The following is a 14,680-nucleotide window of genomic DNA, read 5'->3' as shown; positions in this document are numbered from 1 at the left end:
CCTACAGGCCCTGTGCCTTCAGCCCCATTCTCAGAGCCATACAAGCCCTTAAATAAGATGGAACCACAGATGTTTATTTTAAAGTTTTTTGTTACCAAACTCTTTAGACATGGTTGGGATGAGGGGCCTCTATCTCTCCTTGAACTCATTGTACAAAGCCCCTCACCATCCACTGTGTTTTCCCACTGAGCTGAGTGGGCAGGCCAGGCTAACATATATCCTTCAGCTTTTTTTTTTTTTTAAGATTTTATTTATTTATTTGAGAGAGTGAGCAAGCAAGAGAGCACGAGCAGGGGGAGAGGGAGATGTAGACGCTTAACCAACTAAGTCACCCAGGCATCCCCTTAAATCCTTCAGCTTTAAGAGACCACTGACACTGAAATCTCTCCTGAGGAAACCGCCTCCTCCCCTTGCCCACAGCAGAAAAGCCAAGCATTTTCCCCAAAGTGAAGAACGGATATCTTAATTCTCAAAGTGTATCTTTAAACAGAGTGCCTTCACTTTGGTTACCCCAATCAGACAGGAGACATTTTCTCCCCTCCATGCGCCTCCCGACCACATTAAAAATGCCACTCCCGGGGTGCCTGGATGGCTCAGTCAGTAAGTGTCTGCCTTCGGCTCAGGTCATGGTTCTGGGGTCCTGGGATTGAGACCCACATCAGGCTCCCTGCTCCGAGGGGAGCCTGCTTCTCCATCTCCCTCTGCTTGTGCTCACGCTCTCTCTCTCACATAAAATCTAAAAAAATAAAATAAAATGCCACTCCCACAAAAAATGCAGGGGAGACTTTAGGCTATTTGAAACCAAGGGCCAAAAAGTGTATTCATTCCTTTGTCTCCCCACAGAACCTTGAGACCTATGAATTTAGTGGCTGATGGAATGGACATTTGTGGGTAAGCTGTCAGCTGAAGATTCTCTAGTTATTTTAAGAAAACTGCTCTTCCCCAGGATGCAACCACCCCTTCTTCGGTTCCCCAAGGTTCTCTCCTTGCTGCCCTTCACACCCTGCATCTTCTCATCCGTGAGCCCCTCTAGGCCCGCATTGCTGGCTCTGCCTCCATGTCGTGAGACGCCAGGCCCTGGGAGCCAAGTGACTGCTCTCTTCTTCCCCTTCTGCCAGGTTCCAGGACCCCACACCACTTCCCGTTTCCCATACCCTCAGACCCAGGTGACTGTCACCAGAGTCATTAAAAGCAACCTGGGTCCCTCCTTTCTCTTCTCAAAACCTATCCAGGATTCCCCACTGCTTATAGTGCTCAAATGGGCCCCTCTCACCTTTCTAGCCTCTTCTCTCACCACATCCTGGCCTTCAGTTGTGCTTCTGCTCTTGCTATTCCCTCAGCGGAGTTCCCCACACCCTACCTCCAAACCCCCCACTGCAAGCCTGGCTCAAGCTTCCTCCTTCACGAAGCCTTTCGTAATCACTCAGGTCACAACCAGCCTCCCCTCTTGGCACAGCTCTTTCCCCAACTGTCCATTAAACCACTTACTTCACTGCCTTTTTGTGAACAAGTCCATTTCCTGAACTAAGAATATAAAATCCTTGGCGAAAGGGCCGCTGGTCATCACATTTCTTCTCCCGGTGCCTAAAAGTGCCTCGTATACGACACAAGGCGCCGTTCGTAAATGTCTGAAATGAAATGAAAGGAGAGAGAACACATTCCTAGCTCTGAAGAAAGATGGATACTCTTCCAAAGAATAAAAAAGAACGCCTGAATGGGCTGCTCCTCAAAGAGAGCCCTAAGCTCGTTTACCGTGATACCCAGGTGGGGCCCAGTGTGTCGGCTGGATGAGGGGAAAGTGGGTAACCACGTGAGGCATGGACACTAAAGGACTCTTCCACAAGTTACGCCCCTGGTACTGTCTCCACTCACAGGCCTCTCCCTGCAGGTAATCATTCCCTGTGCTTTCAAAAGAGCAGCTCCTTCTGCAAGTCCTAGCTCTGAAGAAGTCTGTTTCTTCCCACACCGCGGCTGGAGTTCGGAGGCAGCTTTCTCTTCCGCAGCTAACTAGCAGCTGCAGACGAGAGCTCAGGGTTTGAAGTCAGGGACTTGGGCTGGAGGCATCTACTGGTCCTAGGCTTGGGACCCTGGTGTGGAAGTTGTCAGGATTAGGAGGGTCTTAGAGGTGGAAGTGCCTTGCATGGCGTAAGCACATGCAAGTCCCCCCCCACTTTTTTTTTTTAATTACACACTCCATCAATTTCTCCTCCTTCTCTAAGTGGAAGGGAACAGACCAAATCAGGGAAATTGTGACAGAAAAATGACAGGGAGCCACTGGCATTTACATTCTTATTTGTAATTTGGTTTTTTTGTTTTGTTTTGCTTTTTAATTTTTTTTTCTAGAAAAAAAAAAACACAACCAGGGGAGTTTATATGACAAACTATCAGCGTCAGGATGGCAGGGGAAAAGAGAAAGGCCAGAGGTATGGGGAGCTAATAAAAAGTGGGTTCCGAATCACGTGGAACGGTCCACAGGGACATGTCTGGGTCTTCATGAGATGACTGGTCACTTTGGCATGCGTGTTTGGTGCCCGCTCTCTTGGTCGGCCTGCTTAGACACCCATGGTCAGAGAGAGCTGGCCACACCCTGGAGATCAGCCAAAGGCAAACTCAGACTTTACAGAAAGACGTTAAGACTTAATTTAGCTCCTTGGCTTTGTGCTCAGGTATCATACTGCAGTCTTTCTTGCCTAAGAGAAGAGCCTGGAAGAGTGTGAGAGTCACCCTGGGACACACTTCGGCATCACAGTGAACTCCTGGCAGCCGCTCACTCATGCACAGACATGGTCTTCACCTCCCACACAGGCATCTGTGCAGACATCCCCAGGCAGACTAGCTGAAGAAGGACGAGGGACGAGACAGTCCCTTTCTAGCCACAATTCAACAGTGGTATCCATTCTCCAGTCTTGCTCTGTCTATTGCCTGTGAAAGGAAACTGCGATCCAATCTGCTTTTCAGCTCAGCACTGGACACTGATTCCAAAGAAGCTTGACCATCTGGATCCACACTGAAGGTCTCTCAAGTTTCTCCCACTTTGCACCCCAGATCTCAGGGCAGAGTATTCAGCCAGACCCAGAGCCATGTGTGGCAAACGGGATCGTCAGTGATGGCTGCGCAAGAAAGAGCCAGTAGCATACTGCAAGACCAGAGTACATTCAAGAAGAGAGGAGGGGCATGCAGCAAGCTGTTGCCCCAAGTCACAGTCTAGGGCACACACTGAGCTTCTGAAGGACACAGCCAGGTCTGCTAGTCTGACGGGGGTGGTTCAGACACCTCACGCAATGGGACCCCACTGGCTGTGGTTCCTATGTGGAGAGTGGCGCGTTTCCTGCCCCCGCTGTGGCTCCTGTTCCTGCACGGAGGCCAGGTTACATCTCAGTGCCACAGTCCTGAGGAGCACCACGCTGGCCAGCCAGCCAGGCTACAGTCCTCAGCCCCTCAGGGCCGACAGGGCTCTGGGTTCCACAGGAAGGGCCCGGGGAGCCGGGTCACTGTGGGGGAGGGATCAAGGGAAGAGGCTGCATTCTGCTGGGAGAGGTTCGGGGAGGAGCTGCCTGGCGGGGAGCTGTGGCCCAAAACACTGCTGAGCCAAAAGGAATGGGATAAATGTCTGAAAAAACGACAATAGTCTTGTCGCTAGTTTAAAAAGAGTATTGTTGCTGTTGGTTGGTTTTGTTTTTTCCTTCTAAAACCACTCACATTTTAAAAGGTGAAGGGGCTAGGGAGACTTGGCGCCCCCTCACTCTGATCCTTTAGGGGCACCAGGGCGCCTCAGGCCCATGCCAGCTGCTGCTCTCCTTGCCTGGGCTCCAGCCATCCAAGCAAGGGCAGGGTGGGGAGAGCACCGGCTCTGCTTTCCGATAGCAATTCCTTCTTCCCATAAAACCAGAACACGTGATGGGAAGTCCAAAGACTAAAGTGCAGAGAATTCCATGGAGCTGCGGCGCTCCAAGTAGGAATAGGGGTTGGGGATCAGTCCAGGGCTAGAGCGGTGGGACGAACACTGACTGTTATGAAGTGAACCTACAGGGCCCAGTCTCCTTTCCCTTTGGACCTGCTGACACTTCTATCTGGGAGTGCCTACCGTCAGCAGCTCCCCAGGGAAAGTCCCAGTTTCAAAGCTATGGCCCATGAAGGGAGAAAACTCGTATGACCATCCCTGGTTGGTAAGGACTAGTGACTGCGAAGGGACAGGAAGGTGACAAGAGCGGGAGACAGTGCATTATATAAAATCAGTGAATCCCAGGTTTTGAGAGCAGGGATACATGAACAACCCTAAAGGCAGAGTCTCTCCTGGGAAGGTTTGGTGAAATGGTCAGGATCCTACCAGTGAGGCCTGCTGGGGAGAGGAGCTCCTCTGGATGTGAGAGGTGCTGCAGAGTGGGGAGGGACTGCTGCAGAAGAAAGCCCTTGGCTGGCATTAGGGTGTGTAGGCCGGGGGCGGCTGGAATTGGTTGATGACCTCATACTCTGCTGGGTAGGGCTCGTTCTCCTCCATCTCGGAGAGCAGCTCCAGGGCCTGCTCCTCCTCCTCCGTAGGGTAGTGGCGCAGAAGGTTGGCTGCCGTGGCCAGGATTGAGGCTCCACCAGCTCCTGCCACCAGGTAGAAGCTAACAGCAAAGGTGACATAGACCTGGGAACCGTGGTACTTCTTATGTTGCTGCTGCTGGGCCAGGATGAGTTCGGAAGCCCAGTAGGAAAAGCCGATGACAGTGGCACACTGCAGGACTGGGGGACAGAGAGACAGCAGAGAAGGGGAGTTAGTAGGCACCCTGCAGCCAGGATGCTTAAAGAACTAACTGAGCCTCTCTCCCCAAACCGCATTCCCAGAGAACCTGCCTGGCCCCAGGCCCTGTGATGGGGAGTTTTCTTGGCCATGCGATTCTCGGCAGGGTCTGGGGCCAGAGTCTCTTGTCTCAAGAATTTGGAATTGGGATACCGGGCTGCTAGAAGTCACTGGGTGCTTGAAAGGGACAGACCAGGTCATGCAGTTTGGGGGCTGGAGTCAGCACCACCACAAGTCAAATCAACACACCAGCCCAGTCAGGAGGGAGAAGAGAAGCTGCATCTTAGCAGAGAAAGGGGGTGTGCAGGCAAGCAGGAAGGAGAGAATCCGATGAGACTATGCATTCCAGGGAGACACAGTGAGACACCTGGTTCCTTCCCTGCTCGTTCTGGGCCCCATGAGCCCAGCTGAGCTTCAGCTCCAGTTCTTAGCACTGAGATTTCTTGTGGAATATTAACAGGATTCCCTCTCTACAGCTGGGCTGAGTGGGTTTGTGGTCCTGGCAGGCATACGCGCAAATGAAAAAAGCAAGCTGCTATCACAGTCCATTGCTTTGTGAAAGGCTAGAGCTGAAATGAGCATCTGGAACGGTGTCTGCTCACAGAAGCCCCTTCATCCCCACCGGCAACTCCAGACAGGGTGCCTCCACCCTGTGGCAGTTCCTTCCCCACGGTGAGCAGGCCCACGCTTACCTGTAAGGATGTGGGCGAAGGCATAGCGACGGGTGATCTTCAGAGCTGGATGCTTGGGTCCAAAGACATCTAGGAGGAATGCAGAGAGACTACACAGGATGCCCAGGAAGCAGAAGGCGGCGATGACCCGCAGGAGCAGTACGGTCTGGGGGTTCATGCAGAAATCTGTAGGGGGAGAACCAAATCGTCAGGGCCCAGGCAACACCCTGCTGCAGGAAGTCCTCCCGCCGGGAAGAGCCTGTCCCCCTCCACCACAGTCCTGGGGAACCTGGGGAGCGCTGGGGGCAGCAGTCTCGGCTCCTGTTCCCAGCTGGCCTGCAGAGGAGATAAACCACAGACAGGCTCCCATGCGCCTCAAGTCCTTCTTCCCTTTTCGACAAAATCACTCTAAGTGCAGGGCTCCACTCCCTTGTACTTGCCACACTCTGCTAACCATCTGTAAAGACCCTGACAGTTAGCCTGACATGTTAGCCCACTCTGCTCAAGCGTGCTTTAGGCAGCCAGGAACAGCCCACTGACTTCTGAGCCTCATGAGACAGCCAGAGAGGCCGTTTAATGCTGTCTATCTGGTCACTCATTCAGTCCCTTGTTCAGAAAGAAGTTGAAGCAATTTAGAGAACCGTAGAATTAAAAGTGCTGAATAAATTAGGAAAGATGATAGACTAGACCTTCACATTTATTTTTTCTCCCTCCTTGCACCCTACTAAAACAAAAGAAAAAAAAATTAAAGGCATAAACCCACACAAAGAGGAAAGGGGCAAAACAAAATTCTGGAAACTGGAAATTAAAAGGAGTTGGACCTACTTAGAATGGACTTAACGGACTAGATAAGCCCAAGTGTAAGCCAGAAGTGGGAAAAGATAAGAAGCAACTAGTTTACACCACCAGAGCCTGACAGACTCAGAAACTGACAGCCCCCAATACCTTCTAAAGTGAGGGTGAAGCCATGCTCTACCACAATGAGGGCGTGAACCAAGAAAAAGGAAGACGCTCCGACGGGAGACCCAACATACAGAGAGTTCCCAGGGGCAAGGAGAAGGGAGGTCCCAGGATGACAACCGCACACCAGACACACAGAGCGAACTTCTAAGGTTTTTAACACCTTTTTCTTTTTTAAAAGAAAATTCATCTAGACAATACTGTCAGTCCCGTTTTGTATCTGTGTAAACTAGTAGCGCTCCCAGAAACACACAGAATAAAGACTGATCCAAAAAGAAACCATTTTAAGCTTTGATAAAGAGAAATGGGCCTTAACTTCCTCTTTTTCCTCTAGTCCAGCCATGGGCAAGTTCTTCTTACATTGAGGCCATGGGTTGTCAACTGGTTTAGGAAAATTTGGAAAGGGCTGGCAGTACTTAGACTGTAGGCTCCTTTCCTGGGTCCTGATCTCAGGCTGAGAGGCTGTGGGGTCATGGTCACCACTCCAGTGTGCATGAAAATCACGGGTGCTGGCTGACAGCATGTTCCCAGGCCCCGGAGCTTCCGAGCTCTCCACCTGAAGCAGGGCCTAGGAGTCTGGATCTTAGCAAGCAGCCCACGGTAATTCCCATGCAAGCGGGCCAAGCCTTATGATGCAAGAAACACTGATCCTGAACCTAGAGGAAAGCAGAGTGTTGAAAAAAAGTCCAAGAACCTGGAGAGGGGACCTGAACCCCACAAAGCGGGCTCAAACCAATGGACATTGGTATCACTGGGTCTTGGGCAGAGAGTCTGGCCTCCCAAACTGAAGAACCAGACCAGACATCGAGAGACTCTGGGCCTTTGTGACAGCATGCATTCCCTGCCTCAGGCTCAGAATTCACCAGGCAGATGTTGGCTGAGCCCACACAGGACTCCTATGCCTCGATCTGGCTGCAGGTCACCCGCTAAGCTGCCCCAGAACTATCTGTCACTCTCTTGTCAGCTAACCATCTGTTTTGGGCCCAGTCATCCAGCCTGGGAAATCATCTGCGGCCAAGAGGCTTGCCTGTGCGTTAGCGCTGCCAGCAACCAGGGCCAGCCTTCACTTAACCCAGCCCTGCAGAGCCTAAGACAGCTGGCCTGAAGGAGTCTAGAAACCTGGGGCCTCACTGAAAGAAAAGCTCCGGGAGGCAGACAGGGTTTCCTGCCTTTATCTGTATATTGTTAAAAGCTCCCTGAGATAGTTCATCTTGGGCTCCACATGGCACGTAGCAGGGACGGGAGGGACGAGTGTTCCAGCACATCCCAGAATAGCCTGAGCGCGGCAGGGTGGAAGGGCTTACATCACACCGCGCTGCGCGGGCTGTGTTCTGATTCCGGCCGCGTTACTTCACGGGGCCAGGTACTCTGAGTGCTGCTTTAATGGTGGTTCTCAAAAATCAACTAAATGTTAACAATTACTTTTTCCCCCCAAAGCCTGATTTATTTACGAGAGAGAGAGAATGAGCGAGCACACACAAGCGCAGGGGGTGGGGTGGGCAGAGGGAGAGAGAGTCCCAAGCAGACTCTGCGCCAAACATGGGGCCCGATGTGGGGCCCATCTCAGGACCCTGAGATCACAACCTGAGCCGAAACCAAGAGTGGGAGGTAAACCGGCTGCACCTCCCAGGCGCCCCAACAATTAGTTTTAACTGAAAAAGTAATACCCCAGGGCTTCAGACACTTTCTTCAGCAGCAGAGGGAGTACAGGATGTTCATTTGATTACTGTCCTTAAAAATGTACATTTATTATATATACTCCGATGTGTCTTATGTTTCCTAATACTCTTATTTCAATACTAAGGAAAACCTGCACATGGTAAAAAGCTTCAGGGAGGACCTTCCTCCCTTTCCAAAAGTCCAACTGCCCCTCCCAAGAGACAAACATTGTTGGTCGTTTCCGGTGTACCCCTCCAGGAACAGCATGTGCACACAGATGGGTCGAATGTTATTTTAGTTGGGGCGCCTGGCTGGCTTAGTCAGTACAGTGTGTGACTCTTGATCTCGGGGTCGTGAGTTCCAGCCCCATCTTGGGCGTGGATCCTACTTAAAAAAAAAGATGTGATTTTAGTTAAGCCTCACTCCACTCTGGGGGATCCATCATACAGCTCAGATGAGGACTCAGAGACTCCGGGAGGTTAAGCGACTTCCTCCAGGTCACAGAGCGGAGTTCAGACTCCAAACCCGCATCAGGCTCCCTTGCATCATCGTGATGCTCGGACTCACCAAGCACCAGACTTCGCTGTTCCACTGTCCCCTGATGGAGATGATCAATCAAATCCTAAAGAGCTGTATTTGCATGAAGGTCAAAAGTGAATACGCGAGCTGTCAGTCATCCTCACAGCCAGCAGCTGCCGAGCTCACTAAGGAACAGTGGGAAGCATGAAACCTCTTCTAGGCCAGAAAGGTTTGGACGATTAAGCCAAGAAAAGTGCTCACACTGGGAATTTACTGGGCAAAACCTGCTTGGTGTGGTCTAGGCTTCTGCAGCCATCAAAGTCTGGCTCTTAGAAGCAGTGGGGACAGCAGAAAGGCACCAGACTGGGCACCAAATCCTAGACGGACCACAGACTATGTTACCTTGAGCAAGTCGCTTGACTGCCCTGCTCTCTCATCCAGCAGATGAAAGCCGTAACGCCTGCTCCCCATCCACAGGGGCGAGCTGACAGAGTCAGCTCACACCGCGCCAGGAATGAGCCCGCAGAGCTTGCCACTAGCCCGCTCCCGCGGCACGCCACTGGGACAGCCGGGCCACAGTTTTCCTCCTTCCGCCAGTACTTCGACCGCACACATCAGCCAGTGTGGGCCAGGCTGATGTGTGCAGAGCCCATTAAAGCCAGACTAAGAATCTGCCCCACCAGAGTGATGATGTGGTACAGAGAAGGAGCTTTTGACCCAAAATGCAAATGGGTTTTGTTTCAACATGACTGCCTTTCTCCACTCCAAAGCTGTGAGGGAACCCTCAGGCTTGGTGGGGAAGCCAAACATAAAATTCCCTCGGAGGCAGCCTCTCATCAGAGGGTCTCAGAGCACACAGAGAAGCCAGGCCGAGTTAGCCCAGACACACCCAGAACCCAGCTCTGACTCTCCTAGGGTCAGGCCCTCAACGTCCGTTTCTCTCTCCCCTGCCAGACATCAGTGCGGCAGGAGAGCAACGAACACCCACCGCCTCGAGGGCAGCTAAAGGGGAACAAAACCCCAAGTGTGATGTGTGTATTACCTGCGGCGAGAAAGGTCACACGGGGCAAGGCCCTAATGTTAAATGCAGACAAGTGGGGCAGTGTACTACACTCTGGTAAGACACAGAACACATCCCATTCTCCAGTTGTGCTGTTTATTTTGGCCATTATTGCTGACTGTCCCCTCCAGTCACCAGGGACGAAGGCAGCTGCTGTGTAATAGGATCCCAAGGAACTGACTTTGCCCAAGGTCACTGGTGAGTCACCGGGCTGGATTTGTTTTGAAGGCCCTGGCTCTTCCTGTCTACCTGCCCATTGCTCTCACCCCCTCCTGACCCACACAGGCTGCAGGCAGGAAGGGTAAAGCGGCTTCTGGACAGTTCCCTTCTTCTGTCTCATCTCCCCTCCCTTCGCCCCTCAGTGGAGTACCTGTGAGTTAGAGACCCTTCCCCATGGCCCAAATCCTTCTCAGCGCTCATCCATCCCACCTGCATAGCCCACTGGGACATTTTGGCTTCCAGACAGGTTTTTTTGTTTTTTTAAAGATTTTATTTATTTATTCGAGAGAGATAGAGACAGCCAGCGAGAGAGAGAACACGAGCAAGGGGAGTGGGAGAGGAAGAAGCAGGCTCATAGCGGAGGAGCCTGATGTGGGGCTCGATCCCATAATGCCGGGATCACGCACTGAGCCGAAGGCAGACGCTTAACCGCTGTGCCACCCAGGCGCCCCCAGACAGGTTTTTGACACAGGACTCCAACAGGGTCCTCTAGTGCCTGGCTGGGTATCACCACAGACACCAGAGGTCCTAGCAGAGCTGCCTCTGGGGACAGGCCCCGCAGGGCAGGTGCTAGGAGTGCCAGCTCCATTAGTCACTACCCAGCAGGCACACTGGCCCTTCCTGGAAGGGCCTTGCATTTCCAGTGGCTTGTTGTCAACTGTGATTCATTGACTTCAAATCCCAAACTTCCTCATTCTCCAAAGATGCTTCCTGAAGTTGTTGTCGGAGCTGCCCTTTGCTGGCCACACTTGATAGAGAGGGATTGGGGCTCAGAAGGAACAATTATCTGGGGCCCCCCTGCTTGGGGCCACTAGCAGTCTGAGCGTATCTCTGGACCTGGGCCCAGGGTGAGGAGCTGTGAGAGAAGCAGGCACCCCCTGGGGAGTGGAAGCATTCAAGACCAAATCTTTTGAGCCAGCCAGCATTTGCTAAAGCCTTCTGGGGCCCTGCAAATGCCAGCGGGAGGGTGAGAGGCTTTGCCTCAGGATCACCAACTTGAGCCAGAATGTTGAGGCAATGAGGGATAAGAAGCACAGCTTTGGCTGGGCTTGTGAGAAAAACTCCACCAGAATGGGGAAATAAGCAGCCTTGGACAACTCTGACAGAAGGAAAAAGAAACCTAGAGCGCACTGAGGTGCGATGGTAAGAGTGGAGTCCACGCCACGCACACCAGCTGTTTGCCTCCAAGTCCGTGGTACCCGACCTCCCTGAGCCTGTGACCCTCATGAAGTGGAGATGGGGACAGCACCTCCCAAATAAAGGTGTTTAGGAGAAACTAAAGCCAGACATGGAGTGTGCTTCGCACAATGCCTGGCACTCGGGCAGGGGACTGAGAAACAGGAAGACACTGCTTGAGGCCTGCCAGCCCTGCCCACCCCCCTTCACCTGCAGAGACCTGAGAGGTCTGTTTTCCCTCTGTAACATCTATTGCCATCAGATCTGTGCCCTCCTGAGATAGAAAACATCCCAGGCTTCCATGTCAGGACATGGGTTTGGCCCTAAGGATCAATATAATCACACAGGAGAGCTCGTGTCTAGAGGCCCACTGCGCAGCAAACCCAACAGGTACAGAGTAAAGGAAGAGAAGCTATCAGGGACCTAATTCCTTGCCTTCCTCTGTCATGGTTTGTGAGGTACCACTGTCACCTCTTTTATTAATGAACACCCGTGTGTTCCTAGCTTGCAACAGCCAAGAAGACGGCCACAGAAAAGCAGGTTGAAACTATCCATGGGTTGGGGCGCTTGAGGAGCAGAGCGCCTGACTCTTGGTTTCAGCTCAGGTCATGACCTCAGGGTCGTGGGCCTGAGCCCCCTGTTGGGCTCCACGCTCCGTGCAGAGCCTGCTTGTCCCTCTCCTTCTGCCCCTCCCCCCTCAAATAAATAAAATCTTTGAAAACACACACAAAAAAACTATCCACAGATTAAGATCCCTAAAGACATGAATAAATGTAATAAAAAGATTAAGGCAACATGCTTTATAAAAAACAAAATCTGGCTTAAAAAACTTCTTAAAAAGGGCAAATATTACATAAACAAAGAAGAACCTGCATGAAGAATTTATTTTTATTTTTCGAATGCCTTTGACAAGGGTGCACTCCAAAGTGGAATACTCATGAAGTCATTCTCCGTGACACTGAAGTAAAGCAAAGGTTAACAAGCACACGAGACAGCATCATTTTATACTGGAGTCAACAGACACGAGAAACCTCAGCTATGCCCCGAGCTCTGTGGCCCTGGACAGATCACTTCACTTCTCTGAGCCACAGCTTCCTGGACCTCTGAAATAAGAACATGGGATCACAGTGCCTCTCCCTCCATCACACGAATTTTGTGAGCCTCCCCAGGAATGATCTGAAAGCGAGAAGCACCATAAACTCTCTCCCGGTTGCAGGTGATACCACATTCTTGAAACACTGCAACAGCAAGGGATCAATGGCAAAGACCTGGATAAAGTGGTGGAAAGGCAGCAGCTGTGCTTCAAAGAAGGCAATTTGCCGAGGGAAAAACCATCCAGACTCCACGCAAGCATGGTGGCCTCTCTACCACCAGCTACAGGCCAGACAAAAGCTGTATGTCACAAAGCCTCCGGCATTGTGTGTGTAACTGGGGTCTTAATGAGCCAAACCACCAAAGGCCATCATCATGGTGAAATCTGGAAATAAACCAGACACTCCCATCCTGTTCTCTACAAAATTATCCTAAAGCCTTAAAAACTCAGAGATGCAAAACAGCAAGAGAACTCTTAGAGAAAGACAACATTAGGCTACAAGGTCAGGGTTTTTCAGACTAGACCCGCAGAAGTGGTATATAATCCAAAGCACAGAAGGGAATTTGACCTTTTCACCAAATCCCAGTGCCTGAATCCTTACAGAGGCAATGCGAAGATATCTAACACTTCCGGTACATGGGGCAGTAAACATTTGGAATGCATCACAACCCGGGGGTGGTCCAGGGAGAAAATATGAAGACCTTCATAAACGGTTCAAAAGACCTTGGGGGTGATGAACTGTGCTGTTACTAAAGGCTTCTTGAGGTCCTCTGACCATTTTTGGGGTCAGGCATGTGCAGTCCTGCCCTCACAACACACATCCTTTACTCTTTCCTGGAGACAGGACTGGGTAGGATGACCTATGGGGCTCCCTGGAACAGCCCCCCTCTCCCACCCCACCCCCATACTGGCCTCCTCTGTGCCCAGTAAAGGGAACAGTCCCTTTCTCCTTTTCTCTGCCTACCTAGCTAGGAAGCAGGATGATGAACAAAGCAACCTGACCTCGGTCAAGCCCACCTGTAAAAGTTCCAAGAGCCAAATTCCAATTGTTTTACTGAGAGTGGCACTGGAACTGACTTCTGGCTATTGAAAATGCCATAGACACCCTTTCTCTGTAGCAAAAATCCAATTATAGCAGAACTCAAAAATATCTTTTAAAGTCTAGCCACATTAAAAGTTCCTCTTCCTCCCTCCATCAGGCTGCCCCAAAGAAATCTTTCTATATCTCATAGGTTCCTTAGAAGGGTGCAGCTCATTGTCATGCCTAGCACCCGTATCTGTTCTCGATATACAGCGCCCTTCCCTCGGCAGAATCCGAAAATAGCAGCAGTCCAGATTAGCATGGCGTGAGAAGTAGGTGCCTGGCTGAATAACATCAGAATTAATGAGGGGCCAGACCCCAAACAGAGCCACCTGGTGGGCATGAACACCCAGCAGGAATGGGGTTGTTTCCTTCAAGCCAAGTGCCTGCTCCTGGCTCTCTCTGCTCCAGCCCGCACCATATTCCGCTCTCAGCCAAGGAACCTCTATCTCTCAGAAAGAAGAGGGCCGGCGCGCAGCGCCCTCACCTTTCAGCAGGTCCGGGTGCACGTAGCCCAGCACGTCGGAGACCCCCAGCTCCTGGCGGGAACAGGTGCCACCGTGGATGTGCAGCCAGGCAGGCTCGGCGAGGGCAGTGCACAGCGCGGTGATGGACAGGGCACCCGGCAGAGCCGAGGCCAGGCTACGCTCCGGCTGCTTGGGCAGAGCGCTGCCTCCCGGGCTCCTCCGCCGGCGCCCGCCGGGCAGCCCTGCGCCTCCGGGGGCGTACATGCCCGGGGCCGCCCGCCGTCGCTCCGCGGTCGCTGCTGGTCGCCGCGGACCTCCGCAGGGCGCGCTGAGCCTGCCTGTCCCGGGGAGGAGAGCAAGGCGCTGGGTTCACAGAAGGGGAGGCCGGCACAGCGCTGTCAGGGCCCACACCTGAGGATAGGGGGTGGGACCTGGGGCCAAGCACAGACAGGAGGGCTGCAGGGAGTCGGGGCGGGGGGGCAGGGGGCGGGGACGGGGCCCCTGGAATGGGGCTGCGGAGGTGTGGAATAGGGACCCGGAGAGGGCTGCGAGCCGGCCAGGACCTGGGCAGACCGAAGTGGGGGCGCCGGTGTCGGCTACCGATTCGAGAGACACCCGGCTCCGGGGTCTCGGCCAGAGAGTGCCGAAGGGTCGAGGACCAGACTGGGCCGCGGGGATCGGGGATCCGGGATCTGGGAACAGTGCTCTGGGGTGCGACCTGTGGCCAGGAAGGACCCTCCCTCACACCGACCCCTGTTCCTCACCGGTCAGCAGGCCGCAGGGCCGGTATGGCGCCGCTCCGTTCCGTCACGGGCTCCGCAGCTGCCTGGGGCAGAGTGATCCCAGGCCCTAAACCCGCAACGCCCGGACCGACCCGGGCCCAATCCACTTCCGGCTTCCTCCACCTCTGCCTCCGCCTCCTCCGGCACCCCGCCCCGTCCCCCGCGCGCGTCACAGCCTGGGCGCGCCGCCGGCTCCCTGCGCAGGGC

At 52.9% G+C, this 14,680-nt stretch overlaps 1 protein-coding gene across 2 annotated transcripts; it reads right to left on the bottom strand.

Moving 5' to 3' along the window:
* Positions 1-2,284: 2,284 nt before the first annotated feature.
* TMEM127 (transmembrane protein 127) lies at positions 2,285-14,606 on the bottom strand. 2 transcript variants are annotated; one of them, XM_040623161.1, is made up of 4 exons: positions 14,456-14,606; positions 13,712-14,029; positions 5,479-5,643; positions 2,285-4,728 (listed from the first exon to the last, which is right to left on the bottom strand). In XM_040623161.1, the coding sequence occupies exons 2-4, from the start codon at positions 13,953-13,955 to the stop codon at positions 4,421-4,423; spliced, it is 717 nt and encodes a 238-aa protein (XP_040479095.1). In that variant the 5' UTR covers positions 13,956-14,029; positions 14,456-14,606; the 3' UTR covers positions 2,285-4,420. The 2 variants fall into 2 exon arrangements, with proteins under 2 accessions (XP_040479095.1, XP_008698762.2); XM_008700540.2 differs by lacking the exon at positions 14,456-14,606 and having other exon boundaries at positions 13,712-14,036.
* Between the last annotated feature and the right edge of the window lie 74 nt (positions 14,607-14,680).

This window comes from Ursus maritimus, unplaced genomic scaffold (genome assembly GCF_017311325.1).
Source record: "Ursus maritimus isolate PB19 unplaced genomic scaffold, ASM1731132v1 scaffold_6, whole genome shotgun sequence".
In the NCBI taxonomy this organism is placed as follows: domain Eukaryota; kingdom Metazoa; phylum Chordata; class Mammalia; order Carnivora; family Ursidae; genus Ursus; species Ursus maritimus.
Note: the sequence above shows the minus strand (reverse complement) of the source record. Positions and strands in the feature narration are given on the sequence as shown.